Below are 15,456 nucleotides of genomic sequence, written 5' to 3'. Positions count from 1 at the left end.
GATTCTATTATAATAAGAACAATTTTCAGCTGCCCTGGTAATCCACCTGGAGCCGCCAGGAAGTGTCCTCAACGTCCTCCTTGGTCAGGTGATCGGTGTCGTGTGTGTGGTCGACTACTCCAACTCCCCGGTCACTTCGTTCCGCTGGACACACAATGGACATCCCTACAGTGGACAAGCCTTCAGTAAAACAGTAACATCCAAGTCCGACTCTGGCAGTTTAACATGCAGTGTAGGGAATGTCCACGCCTCCACTCGAATCAACGTGTGGTGTAAGTGTTCCACGGCATAAGGCCATTACGTCATAATATAATCGTAAAAATAAAAAGTAAAAGTAACTTAAATATCCATAAATGTATTAGGAGTAAGTGAGTGAGTTAGGTTTAACGCCGCTTTTAACAGTATTCCAGTTATATCGCGGCGTGTCAGCTTAATGTGGGAGGAAAGCCAAAAGTGATGCAGGTCTCAGACGTTTACCACTTCGGTGAAACCCACGAGCACGGGTATGGTGCTGACAAACCTAGAAACATAATCGGGGCGAATCGGGATTCGAACCCGCAATCATAGGTTTCTGGCGTGCCCAAGGGACGCAACTCTGCGCAGCGAATCGCAAATGTATTAGGAAGTAGACAAGAAGAGACAAAAAGTAGGAATTATTTCCCCAGTATGCGTTCAAGAATGAGAAGTTGGTTTAACGCAGTTTTGAACAGTGTGTCTTCTTGATGTGGAATGAAAGCCCGAAGTGATGCAGGGCCACGAACATGAGTACGGTGCTGACAAGTCAATGATCATACGAGGGATGGTCAAAAGGTTCAAAGTCTGACTAACGTTCAACTATGAGTCATAACAAAGTTAAGAAGTCAATGAGGACATTGTTTGAGAAGTTCATTGAAAGTGTATTTGGTCTGTTGAGGCCGTTTGTATATCAGTGACATTTTTGTCCAGCCTTCGTATGATGGTGTATCTGGTATTGGAACCCACAGTCATAGGTGTCTGGCACGTCTTACAGATCTGCAGTGCCATGGACAACTGGGCAAGATGAGCTATCCATGCAATCAAGATACGTTATGATCATGAAACTGGCTCTTGTATTTATTATACAGAGTAGGATCACAAATTGTGACATTTTCGTTTCAGGGCCAAACTTACATCTAGTGAACATGCCCAGTCACATTATTTACCATTATTTATATTTGTACATCTCGATCATTTACTTTATGTTATATTTCATCATAAGAAAACATGCAGTGTGTGTAATATTATAGCAGGCATTTGCAAATTTCCATCCAGGTGACACACTATATAGGTTTGGAAATATAGGTAAACCATTCATAAAATAAGTACTTGCTACACATCAAAATGTGTTATTGTTGTAATCCTTTGTAAAAAAATCGGATTTCAGTTTAGTAAAAATAACACTAGAAGATTAGCATTTCAAAGGTTAACAAAGTCAAACACAACCGAACGCACAGGTTCATGTACTATCTATTGTATTCAATTTACATTGAAGTGACAAATTAATTTTATGTCCAACTTCCATTAGAGTGAGTGAGTGAGTTTGGTTTTACGCCGCTTTTAGCAATATTCCAGCAATATCACGGCGGGGGACACCAGAAATGGGCTTGACATATTGTACCCATGTCACATCCATTAGATGTTGTGGCATTAGCAATGAACCATATGACAGTAAGACAGACATAATCATAAACGTTGCATTTCCAGACCCGCCAGTTGTACATCTAGAACCAAGCAATGACACCCTGGATGTCGGTGTGGGTGAAGACCTCCGTGTACGGTGTGTTGTGGATGACGCCAACCCTGGTGTTTACACAATCCAGTGGTCTCACAACGGACAATCATGTAATGGATCGACATTCCTCAAACGTAACATATCCAAGTCTGACCAAGGAGAACTGATCTGTACTGCTGATAATGGACACATGATGACACCTGGACGAGCAGTTGCAACTGTAAACGTTAGATGTAAGTAATGTCAAAAACCTATTACATGCATTCTTATTATTTGTTACAAACATGTATTTATGTGCCATCTTTAATTTTATAAAAACAAGATATGAAAAGTACTTTTTATAACATATATTGCTGGTTTGTATCTTATTTCACCTAAGATCCACCAAAGATCAATGATAATCTGTCCTCTTAAACAAAAGTGGAATATGGCTCGCGACTTCAAAAGTGAAAGAGCTATTTAGTAGAATTTAGAATTTAGAACTTACTTTTACATCGGATCAATGATAATCTGTCCTCCTAAACAAAAGTGGAATTTGGCTCACGACTTCAAAAGTATTAATTTCGGACAGATAACCAGTAATTTCTCGTAGGTGGTTAGCTGTTCCATTTGATATATCATCATTGGGTATACATATTTCATGATCTTTGTTTTGTATATTTTGAATGTTCGATGTTGTGCTAATTATAAAAAAACATACATGATCTTTTAAAATATGTACTTGAATATTGTATCTAACATAAGACCCACCAGAGATCCACCTGTCACCAAGGCAAGATGTCATCAGTGTCATGGCTGGAGATGCCGTTGAAGTCGAATGTGTCGTCGACGACGCCAACCCTGCTGTCACCTCGTACATGTGGTGTCACAACAACAATATCAGTCACGGACAGACGTTTATGAAACATGTGTCTTCTTCTGATGCGGGAAACTTATCATGCTCTGCTACGAATGAACAGGGAACATCTACTGTACAAACAACGATCAACGTCTGTAAGTAATCCTTTTCTCGTTGACATGCTCTCAGCCTAAACGTTGAGGAACATATATATCAGGAATATTGTTTTGCTTGTTGGTTAGCAAAGCGGTCGTATCTCTTCACGTACAATTTTGATAGATGTCATCTCAAACATATACATGTGTGTTTAGTGTTACATTCCCTCAATTTAATAACCTCTTCTGTCACAGTGCAAGCTTCCTCGTTGATCATGAGTGATAACACTACCAGCCAAAATGAAGTGATTGCCATAGTAACAGGATCCGTTGGCATAGTTACCATGATCCTGCTCCTTATCATCATTATACACCTGAGGAGGCGACTGCAACGTACGCGTATTTGTATAAGTTAACAGCATCAATGACATTTGGTATGCACACAACTACAAGAACTATATACCTTTATATATTATAATTATACAATTCTATACACACATCAAGACATTTCTGTTGAATGAAAGCTAACATCCAGTGTCAGCTGCTTTGTGATATTCATGTTTGTTTTCAGTTCCAACGAACCGCAAAGCAAAAGAAAAATCAAAGAGGTATGAATATTTTCATTGTCTGTAGCACGTCTATGTATTTACAGTTTGGGGATTATTAAATCATAATTTTCGCATATTATCATCACAGCATCGTGAAAACCATTCTTTTCAGGGGTTCATTTTTTATGTAATTTGTCCTTTTAACTAAATGTGTTGCATATTGTGCTTTTACACATCGTACAGTTACTGTTTCGATATGAAGTATGAAGTTTTAATATGAAAGTACAAAATATTACAAAGATAATTTGTGGTTAAGAAATCATCAAATTGCAAAGACAGAAATAATTGGGATGAAAGCCATCATATGATTAAATACCAAAACAGATGTCCTTTTCATTGATATTTCAAATACCATAAAATAAAGACGAATGCATTTGTAGCTAAGGTTTATTCACGTCAGAAAGAATATTCCAACAAAATGCTACACTCCTTTCACCTTTCTCCTCTATGAGAAAATTTCAAAACAAAGGTTCTCAAGAAACCTTCTTTATACTGAACAGGAAACACTCCAATTCTTAACTGTTGAAGGTTGTCAAGGTTTTCCTCATCTGTTGTTTCTAAATCTGATAATCAAGTGCTCGTACAGCTCTCTATCATTCCTTACCTGCAAGAGTAAATTACTGTCCATCATGTGGAACGTTTACCGACGTATTTTATGTTAACATAATAAACTAATAAATCTCTACAACCAAATTGATAATCCCCACCTGAATGGTAATATCAACTTGTATATTATGAACCCCAAGAGCATTTTTGTTTTTTATCTGTAACCTTTGTCTGTAGCACAGTTATATCACTAACCCACTGCACAATAATTCTTCAATGTAAAGGAGAAGAGCCTTGCGTTTTGGGCTCTTAAATATGTGATAAACATGAACATATTTACTGTGTCGTGTGAACCATAGATACTAAAATATAGCATCTGATTTCATAACTGTGTACTAGATCTGAACGGGCGTCCAGATCAGATGCAATACCTGCAAGACCCCAAACAGATTACGAGACCATTGGAACACAAAGTGAAGGTATGGAAACCAGTATAATAGAGAAACTGACCTACTGGCGACATACTGAGTGACCATCAGATCACACCTTAGTTATCACGTGAACAGTTATACTGTCTATATAGTGGTAAAAGAACACACCTACTAAGTCATTTCCAAAGTGTGGATATCCATGTAGAGACAAGCATATGCATTTGAATCTCTCAAACGTCCAGCACTTTTATTTGGACAAAATGGTTTTAGCTTCAATAAAATCAGTAAACGTGCTATCGTCTAATAGGATTGTGTTGTCAAGTCTCGATTGTTTACAGGCTGTCGTCCTTGCCAGAAGCACAGATTTGTGAGGTGGACAAGAAACTAAGACCTACTTTTCTATGCCAATTTTGGGAGTGGTCGGTGCTTCAGGACAAGCTTACCCTTTCCGCTCACACCTAGTGTGATCACTGATTTTCGGTGATCATTCGTATATACTCCATCGTTATGTTGCATTTTACACCCACCATAATCTGTTTCGCAGATTATTCTCTGGGGTTGATGTTATATGTTTATTCAGGGGGATGTTTAGCTTTCTGCAATAGTAATATTCTGAGCTTGAAGTAAGTGTGTTAATTCATTTAACATCGCAATCAGTAATATTCGAGTTATATAACTAAGGTCTGTGATGTTTACATGACACTATTGTTGTTTAGACAGAACAATATGTCAGGCTTGGGTAGTTCAGAAAGTATTTTGTCTTTGGTGAGTACTCTGCCTTTCACTTAGCAAATGTGGTATGATATATGTTCCAGGTGCTGAGAATATATATTGTCAAATTCAAGAGACAGCAATAACAGGTAATTAACATAGCTCTCTCGTCAGTTCATATTTTATACCGGGTCTGTAATTTTGTAGCTATCTACTGACGAGAACAATTATTCAGACAAACAGAAAATCAGTTCACCAAAACTACATAAAAAAACAATTAGACACAAGTAACTAATATAACTGACTATCTAAAACACGGTCCATCGACCTCAAGCAGCAAAATCTGTATCTTCCAGTCTTGGACAGCTCGGAAATTAAAGCATTGGCCAAGCTGCGGACAATACTGGCCAAAGTAAACGTTTTACATGTTCAGCGGAAAGCCCTATGTTTATGGCATAGGATTTATTATAATTGTACAACTACTTCAATTCTTGGTGGAACCACCACTGATCTCCGTTGAAATTAGAGTCACAACAAATTCAGAACATTATTTGTAAGCTTAAGAAATTTTACAATTAAGTTTGTCATCAATACGTGTTTAAAGTAAGTAGGAAAAATGTGTATCTGTAAGTTTGAAATTCACAATCAGGTATTACAATAATTTCCGTTGTAACTAAGTGCCTTCTTATTCAAAATATACACTCTTTATTTCATACGTTTGTATTGTTAATACGACGGCTGGTCAACAAAGTTATATGCCTAACCAAAAAAAGAGTCTCCCTGCTTTTCAATACTCTTCTCGTATGGATAGTTAGGCTTTTTAATTCCAGTCAGGAAGAAGTTTTCTGAAATCAACCTGAACAAAAACATCCACGGCAGCTTTGACGTCATCGTTGTCGTCATAGCGCTTATCACGAAGGTGCTCTCTCAGTTTAGGAAACAAGTGGATATCATTTAGTGCCAGGCGAACTATGGAGGATGAGGAAGCTCTTTGAACCCGCATTGTCGCACAGCAGCCTTTGCAAAAAGAGAGGTGTGAGAAGAGGCATTGTCATGAAGCAGTATATCTCCAGCAGTCATCATTCTTTACCGGTTTTCTTTGACAGAATCTCTCAGGTGATAAAGCAGATCCGTATAATAAGCACCGGTAATCGTCTTTTGACTGTCTAAGTAATCAACAAGGATCACACTCATTGCATCCCAGAATACAGTGGCCATAACTCTCTTCACTGATCTTGAAGACTCGAATTTCTTTGGCGCCGGAGAATTTGAAAGTAGACATTCCAGGGACTGACGATTTGATTCGGGATCATAATGGTAGACCCATGTTTCATCACCCGTTACAAATCTCTTTTTGAATTGGATGAAATCCTCCTCAATTAGCTCTATATTTTCTCCGGCAATGTCAGATCTTTTTTTCCTTAAGATCAGAATTTCGATACTTTGAAACCCAACGAGCAGATATATAATTCAACTGTTAATATTCATAAAACTACTTTCAAGGGATCCATGGCTTAGAACTGTTTCTTCCTCAAGTTCAGCAATTGTAATGCATCTCTCAGGCAGAATAAGTTTTTTTCTATCTCCTTGATTGAAACTTCATTGATGAATGTTAAGGTACGTCCAGACATAAGGTCATCATCAAAGGATATTCTCCCAGCCTTAAGCGTAACTGCAGTGGAATAGCCAGGGCACTTATCCCCAAACACTTGTGACATGCGGTCATGAAATTCATGGGGTCTACTTTTATGTGAAGTCATACTCTTGATGACCGCTCGGTACTAGTTTTTTCGATGACTGTGTCCATTTGAACCCCTATAACGTTCAACTGGCTGTCACTAATATACAAACGGCCTCAACAGACAAAATACACTTGCAATGAACTACGTAATTAATGTTCTACACTGAATAGTTCACTTTGCTATGACCCATAGTTAAAAGTTACTCAGAGTAAGACCTGTTCGACCAGCCCTCGTATGTCATACCATGTCATTGTAAACATGATAGCGTACAGTGTGATCTGTAAGGAATAAACTATTCATGGCATGAATATTTCGAGAAGTCCTTGTATCAAGTAATATGAAATACGCGTCCACTGGTCAGAAATTACACAATGTTCCAGATGCTGATCCTGACGATACCCATCGCAACGATGCATTTGAAGATGAAGAAGACATAGACCAAAACTTAGGTAATTTGTCACCTCATGTTTAAAGGAAAAGGAATCAGATCATACAAGTTAAGCGATACCTTTATTTCAAGTAGTCATAATGAATTTTCACCAGCATTTGATCCATTGTGTACATTCCTTCATCCACATTGTTTGATATTGTGAGCAACGTTCCACGCTATTGGTGTATGTCACCGAGTCTGTCCACCCGATCAATTTGGTCGCCTCTTGGGACCCATATGCGTTCTTGGGGACAAATTCTAACCCGGAATCACATGGGTGTTGCAGTGTTTCAGAGAGATTTCCTTTAGTTTTAGAATGCTTCACATAAACCACGCTAAAATTGTATAATGGATAATTTTGTAGCTATGTACTCACGAGAACAATTATTAAGACAAACAGAAAATCAGTCCACCAAAACTATATATAAAACCAATTAGACACAAGTAACTAATATTACTGACTATCTAAAACATGGTCCATCGACCTCAAGCAGCAAAATCTGTGTCTTCCGGTCTTGGACAACTCGGAAATTAAGCCATTAGCAAAGCTGCGGACAATACTGGCCAAAAGCCAAAGTAAACGTTATACATGTTCGGCGTAAAGCCCTATGTTTATGGCATATGATTTATAATAATTGTACAACTACTTCAATTCTTGGTGGAACCACCACTGGTCTCCGTTGAAATTAGCGACGCAACAAATTCAGAACATTATTTGTAAGCTTAAGACATTTCACAATTACGTTAGTCATCAATACGTGTTTAAAGTAAGTAGGAAAAATGTGCATCTGTAAGTTTAAAATTCACAATCAGGTATTACAATAATTTCCGTTGTAACTAAGAGCCTTCTTGTTCCAAATATACACTCTTTATTTCATACGTTTGTATTGTTATTACGAGGGCTGGTCAACAAAGTTATATGCCTAACCAAAAAAAAAGTCTCCTTGCTTTTCAATACTCTTCTCATATGGATAGTTAGGCTTTTTAATTCCAGTCAGGAAGAAGTTTTCTGAAATCAACCTGAACAAAAACATCCACGGCAGCTTTGACGTCATCGTTGTCGTCATAGCGCTTATCACGAAGGTGCTCTCTCAGTTTAGGAAACAAGTGGATATCATTTAGTGCCAGGCGAACTATGGAGGATGAGGAAGCTCTTTGAACCCGCATTGTCGCACAGCAGCCTTTGCAAAAAGAGAGGTGTGAGAAGAGGCATTGTCATGAAGCAGTATATCTCCAGCAGTCATCATTCTTTACCGGTTTTCTTTGACAGAATCTCTCAGGTGATAAGGCAGATCAGTATAATAAGCACCGGTAATCGTCTTTTGACTGTCTAAGTAATCAACAAGGATCACACTCATTGCATCCCAGAATACAGTGGCCATAACTTTCTTCACTGATCTTGAAGACTCGAATTTCTTTGGCGCCGGAGAATTTGAAAGTAGACATTCCAGGGACTGACGATTTGATTCGGGATCATAATGGTAGACCCATGTTTCATCACCCGTTACAAATCTCTTTTTGAATTGGATGAAATCCTCCTCAATTAGCTCTATATTTTCTCCGGCAATGTCAGATCTTTTTTCTCTTAAGGTCAGAATTTCGATACTTTAAAACCCAAAGAGCAGATATATTATTCAACTGTAAATATTCATAAAACTACTTTCAAGGGATCCATGGCTTAGAACTGTTTCTTCCTCAAGTTCAGCAATTGTAATGCGTCTCTCAGGCAGTATAAGGTTTTTCTATCTCCTTGATTGAAACTTCATTGATGGATGTTAAGGTACGTCCAGACATAAGGTCATCATCAAAGGATATTCTCCCAGCCTTAAGCGTAACTGCAGTGGAATACCTAGGGCACTTATCCCCAAACACTTGTGACATGCGGTCATGAAATTCATGGGGAGTACTTTTATGTGAAGTCATACTCTTGATGACCGCTCGGTACTAGTTTTTTCGATGACTGTGTCCATTTGAACCCCTATAACGTTCAACTGGCTGTCACTTATATACAAACGGCCTCAACAGACAAATACACTTGCAATAAACTACGTAATCAATGTTCTACACTGAATAGTTTACTTTGCTATGACCCATAGTTAAAAGTTACTCAGAGTAAGACCTGTTTGACCAGCCCTCGTATGTCATACTATGTCATTGTTAACACGAAAGAGTACAGCGTGATCTGTAAGGAATACTATTCATGGCATGAATATTTCGAGAAGTCCTTGTATCAAGTAATATGAAATACGCGTCCACTGGTCAGAAATTACACAATGTTCCAGATGCTGATCCTGACGATACCTATCGCAACGATGCATTTGAAGATGAAGAAGACATAGACCAAAACTTAGGTAATTTGTCACCTCATGTTTAAAGGAAAAGGAATCAGATCATACAAGTTAAGCGATACCTTTATTTCAAGTAATCATAATGAATTTTCACCAGCATTTGATCCATTGTGTCCATTCCTTCATCCATATTGTTTGATATTGTGAGCAACGTTCCACGCTATTAGTGTATGTCACCGAGTCTGTCCACCCGATCAATTTGGTCGCCTCTTGGGACCCATATGCGTTCTTGGGGACAAATTCTAACCCGGAATCACATGGGTGTTGCAGTGTTTCAGAGAGATTTCCTTTAGTTTTAGAATGCTTCACATAAACCACGCTAAAATTGTATAATGGATACCTGACCGAATGGTGTTGATAAATGTGTAACCAATAATAACTGTGGGTTGTTAATTAAAAAAAATATCAAAAATTATTAATATCATGCATATACATATAAAAAAACGCACAGGTAGTATGTAGTTCATTGAACCTGACTACACAAAATATTTGGTATATTAATTGGATATATGTTATTGAAAAATGTTGGTGGCCTCATAATCGACAAACGGTGCATCAAAACGCAGCTATTGTCGATTTGCAATGTCTTAAACGGCGCGTTTTCACACTTGTTAAAAAATGTCATGGAGGAAAACAATAAAGCAAAATGCACGTGCAAGTTATGGCATTCGTAACTCGTGGTAGTGGCTATAGAAAGGCATGCATAAGCCAATAATTTGTCATCGCCATAAGGCGTATCCAAAGTGGAGAATCGCAGTTTTCTTTTGCACGCCACTTCACAACGCCCACCGGAGCGGTCGGGTAGTATAGTGGTTAAAACGTTCGCTCGTCACGCCAAAGACCCGGGTTCGATTCCCTACATGGGTACAATGTGTGAAGCCCATTTCTGGTGTCCCCCGCCGTGATATTCCTGGAATATTGCTAAAAGCGGCGTAAAACCAAACTCACTCACTCACTCACAACGCCCACCACAGCAACATTTGCCGCCTTTGTGACCGATACACACAGTTCAATTCCGATGCAGACCGTCCGAGAACCAGCCGACCAAGAGTTACCACCCCTGCACAGGATCGCTACATTCCACTGTTCCACCTTCGTCATCGCAAAGCCATAGCTACGGAGACTGCGGGACGCATCCCTGGTTTCAGGAGGGTATCAGACCCGACTGTCAGGAACCATCTTCGCAAGGACAACACTCCCTCCATTGCACACAACTCGTGTCTCGGAAGACTTCCTTCATAATGCCAACATCAACGTTTTGCTCTGGCCGTCAAGATCTCCAGATCTCAACCCAATCGAACACCCTGGGATGAATTCGATCGACGTGTACGTCAACGCCAGAACGCGCCACAGACACTTCCACAACTGGCAAACGCGTAACAAACAGAATGGCGAGATACTGAGTTCAGCTCACCCTTGTGGCCTTATGTGACATGACAATGAACAGTTTTCAATGCCTTTGTACAACGACAACATGTGAATATCGAGCTCCAAAATTTCAGATTTGTATCTATGATATTGAATTAAATATATCGACTATTTTAGGTGCAATAAATTTAGTAAAAAAATTTTTACCTGTGCGTTTCCTTTTTTGAAGAGTGTATACTCTCAAGAAAGTAGGGGGGTCATGCACTATAAATGTTAGTCCCAAGTATTGACGACAAAAATCCTATGCAAAAACGTTAATATCTGTAGAACACACGAGCGCAGGTTGTCATTCCTGATATTGACACTTTCAAGGAAAGTCGATTAATCTCTGTGGACCATTATTATAAAACTAATTGATTCTTTTAAATCCTACAGCTGTGAAATATTTGATATCATTCGCTGTTTGTGAATGAACCATTGATGTGGCATCTTTGGACTATTGGCATGCCGAAAACTGACAGAAATCAGCCGGCACTGGTCAGTATGTTCAATATTTCGCAGTCTGTACATGTGATTAGCCGACAATACATATACAGTATAGACTATCAACACACTAACAAAATAACAAAAATGTTGACGATCGACCCCATTCAGGGCGTCCCAGATCAACGACAAGAGTACAGGATCAACTCTTCCGAAACCAGGCTCTATGAAATCGAGCTCAAACGGCGAAATCAAATTACTGCAAACTTACTGAGTTACGGGTCAGACGGTTAGACATCGTCTACATGCCATCACCTCTATGCTCGACGGCCAGGTGCCACCCTTACAATTCATCATACTGTCAACATACGTCAATGGTGTACACAACGACGAAACTAGGTTGTAATGTTTTAAGACGAGTCCCGATTAACGTTGCACTTCGAAATGAACGTCAAGCCAATGTCAGCCTGAGACATGATGGCCGATTTGGCGGTGGATCTTTAAAAGACACCTCAACCTGCACAGCATCCATAGAATGCAATGGCCAGCATTGAGTGAGTGAATAAATTTAATTTTAAGTCACGTCGGCAATATTTCAGCCAAAGAGTGACTTGAACAATTCATACAATATTTATATAACAAAACTGTCGATGAAGGACAGTATAATAACTTTCAATATATCACAGTTTGACTTACATGTAAAACTCCTTGTAGAACATTAAAAAAAATGGGCAACGATACAGTATAACAATGGGGCTGTAGGTCACCAGCAAGAAAGGTAAGGTCACCATACTAGTTACCAAGGGGACTTACGTTACCTCCGCTACCTGCATGGTTCCCCAGCAGGAATAACACCTTCCACTTAGTCACTGGCAATTGTTTCAAGTTTAGCGATAAAAAGTGAACAAATATTTTGCAGTTAAAATTGGGGAGATATAGATATTCTTTGAATGAGGTGGTCTTACATACCCTCTCAGGGGGACAATAATTTTACGATACTTTAAACCCCGTCGAGGACACAGCCACGAACAATCTCAGTTAATATCATACACTACCGAATTATAAAATACATAACTTTTTACATAAAAAATTGTGAATTAGTTCAATATCGTTTACAAAGTTAATGATTAAACGTGAATTTAGATTGCTAAAAAGGTCCTGACACTGAAATATTTATCCCTTGTAATGGAAAAATCAATACAATCAAGCAAGACCTGATTGACCATGATTCTTCCATCACAAGGGATACCAAACGGAGGATCCTCACCATTTAATACATATTCATGCGTATACCTGCATGGCTTGGTAACCAACAAAAGACGATGTCACATTGGCCAGTAGCAAGATCATTTATTAATTCAAGAATCTGGATGACATATTTTTAATCGCCTGAATGCACGAAAGATAATCTGAAAAAAAAATGAATTATTTATGTTTTGGTTGGTTATTGATATATTTTAGTGCTGTTAAAATGGCGTTTGCTTCTGCTGTTTTCTGGTAATCGTGAAGATATTGTCCTGGATCCAATGACAGTGGCACTAGCAACTGCGCCACCATCCTTGGATCCATCTGTGACTATAGATTTATAAGTGTCATAAGTGGTTCTTAGTTGATTGCATTCTTGTTGGTAAATGAGTAGGTTAGTATCTGATTTCTTTCGTTTTGTTGATGTTAGTTCTACCTCCGGCTTTACCATTTGCCAAGGAGGAGATGGAAAAAGTTGAGTGGGAGCTATATCGTACTGAGGATTGAATATGCATTCAAAAGCTGGATTTGACTTATTAGAATATAACTTAGTGATGTATTGTAAAGATAATTTTAGACGGCGTTGTTTAAGGGAAGGCTCATCCGCTTCTAGATGCAGAGTGTGCATGAGAGCATGGCCAGCTATTATCCCAGACCTTCCCCCATTGAACACGTCTGGGACATTACATGGACGTGTGTGTCAACGTCGTTAAGTTATTTGCGAGATCCCCTATTTATTGTAAAGAATATTATTATACATATTTTTGAAAGCAAGCAAGTTAATACAAATCAGAACTATGCCAATTTATAATAATTGGTTCACGCACAAAACTGGTGACGTAACGCAAAGAACATTATCGACAATATTGTTGAAGTCACTATGTCGTTGTTATAAATTCATAATAAAGTATGGGTGACAACATTCGTGTGTGTCAGAATGTTGGAAATTTCCCAGCAAGAGGAAGCCAAATACATCTGAATTCTCTCAGTTTAGTAAGTGTAGTAAATTAAAGTATGACCCACATACTTGTGACATAATCTCTGTGTATGCTATTGTTACGCCAGCAATATTCCACCTATACCACGGACGAGCGAACACTTTAACCAATACTCTAATCCACCGTTCCTGTGGTTTTGTTGATATGCACATATGATGATGGAAACAACAAACATTATCATTATCAACAGACATTGACTCAAATCTTTTCTTCCGCACAGAGCCCGTCTTTCAAGATACCACCTCCAGGAACCAGTCGTCCATATAAATATGGGTACTGATGCCATCACGTCACCTGAACACCTATCTGTACCTGCGACTAGTTTATTTAAGATACATTAAATGCTATTACATAGCGCCTTATTGTTAGTGTTACTATAGTCAGCTCCTTGTTATTACATCAGCCCCATCACTACATCTCTGTTGTACTTGTCATTGGCTTCGTCATTAATATCATTGGCTTGTCATTATATTGATATCATGTACTTAATCCCCCTTGTTTATGCAGATTAACTTCATATGCTTGCTCGTTATTTACCTGATAATGGGGCACGAAGTAGCCCTGAAATGTCGCTAGAAAGATTAAAATAAGTTGTTATCCATAAACAAGTATCACGAATTCATGTTCTTCCAACTTGTATATGTATGATAATGAATGTAAAACACACCAATTCTTATCTCACCTTACATTAAAATGCTAGTTTCTGATTGGTTAAGGAGCGGGCAATTATTTTTCCATGTACACGCTGATATACTCTGCTGACAAAATCAATCGGAACACACCTTACCTCGCTCGAGTGGCGTTGAGCTGATATGAGCCAATGCATTACGGGAAGGGAAGTAACTCTGTCGTTTGTGTCGCCGGGTAGCTGTCAATATGGCTGAATCAAAGCATTTTACTCGGTGAAACTTCGGACAATCTGGTCTGTATGAATGAATTTCGGTGAGATTAATTCCTTGCCAACCGATCCCTCTGGGCATATAGTGTGACGTACCCTGTGTGTGCGCCTTTGTGAGCCTCTGAAGGCTCGGTGTACAAAGTACATCACACACACTGGGTACATCATACCTGATGGCTTGGGGTACAATTGCTCACTCACAGGGTACATCACACCTGACGGCTCGGGGTACATAGGGTCAAAACAGGGTACATCGCACATGACGGCTCGGGGTACATAGGGTCACACACAGGGTACATCACACATGACGGCTCGGAATACATAGGCTCACATACAAAGTACATCGCACCTGACGGCTCGGGGTACATAGGCTTACATACAAAGTACATCACACCTGACGGCTCGGGGTACATAGGGTCACACACAGGGTACATCACACCTGACGGCTCGGGGTACATAGGCTCACATACAAAATACATCACACCTGACGGCTCGGGGTACATAGGGTCATACACAAGGTACATCACACCTGACGGCTCGGGGTACATAGGGTCAAAACAGGATACATCACACCTGACGGCTCGGGATACATAAACTCACACACAAGGTATATCACACCTTTCTGCTCGGGGTACATAGGCTCGCACACAAGGTACATTACACCTGACGGCTCAGGGTACATAGGGTCAAAACAGGATACATCACGTCTGACGGATCGTCATGCATTCATCAAAGTCCTACGGAAAGAAAGTTACATGGTCACTTTGATGTTTAAAGATTATGATCATGCACCTCACTGTTGCAGTTGTAGTAGCACGTATGTGCAAAACAATTTGTAAAACACATCAAAATGCTTACATTAGGAGCCTGGGTTTTATAAAAGAATAAGTAATCGTTCCCGAAAACACTTGAATCCAGCAATTATGCAACAGACCTATGAAGAAAATTGCCTGCCATAAATATTA

General features: G+C 39.2%; 1 protein-coding gene across 6 annotated transcripts in view; it reads left to right on the top strand.

The window, feature by feature from the left end:
• Positions 1–13,948, top strand: part of LOC124148932 (hemicentin-1-like) — a 35,804-nt gene extending 21,856 nt beyond the window's left edge. For 2 of the 6 annotated variants that reach the window (XM_048398520.1, XM_048398516.1), the window contains 10 exons: positions 30–272; positions 1,723–1,983; positions 2,495–2,743; positions 2,939–3,076; positions 3,255–3,291; positions 4,237–4,316; positions 5,084–5,128; positions 7,102–7,170; positions 9,434–9,502; positions 10,524–10,957. In XM_048398520.1, coding sequence (XP_048254477.1) covers positions 30–272; positions 1,723–1,983; positions 2,495–2,743; positions 2,939–3,076; positions 3,255–3,291; positions 4,237–4,316; positions 5,084–5,128; positions 7,102–7,170; positions 9,434–9,502; positions 10,524–10,741 — 1,409 coding nt within the window. In that variant the 3' untranslated portion in view covers positions 10,742–10,957. Of the gene's footprint in view, positions 1–29; positions 273–1,722; positions 1,984–2,494; positions 2,744–2,938; positions 3,077–3,254; positions 3,292–4,236; positions 4,317–5,083; positions 5,129–7,101; positions 7,171–9,433; positions 9,503–10,523; positions 10,959–13,813 lie in introns of those variants that run through there. The other 4 variants (XM_046520226.2, XM_048398519.1, XM_048398518.1 and 1 more) reach the window with 4 other exon arrangements.
• The last annotated feature ends 1,508 nt before the right edge of the window (positions 13,949–15,456 follow it).

This window comes from Haliotis rufescens, unplaced genomic scaffold (assembly GCF_023055435.1).
Source record: "Haliotis rufescens isolate VD_foot unplaced genomic scaffold, xgHalRufe1.0.p SCAF_18, whole genome shotgun sequence".
Taxonomy (NCBI): Eukaryota; Metazoa; Mollusca; class Gastropoda; order Lepetellida; family Haliotidae; genus Haliotis; species Haliotis rufescens.
Note: the sequence above shows the minus strand (reverse complement) of the source record. Positions and strands in the feature narration are given on the sequence as shown.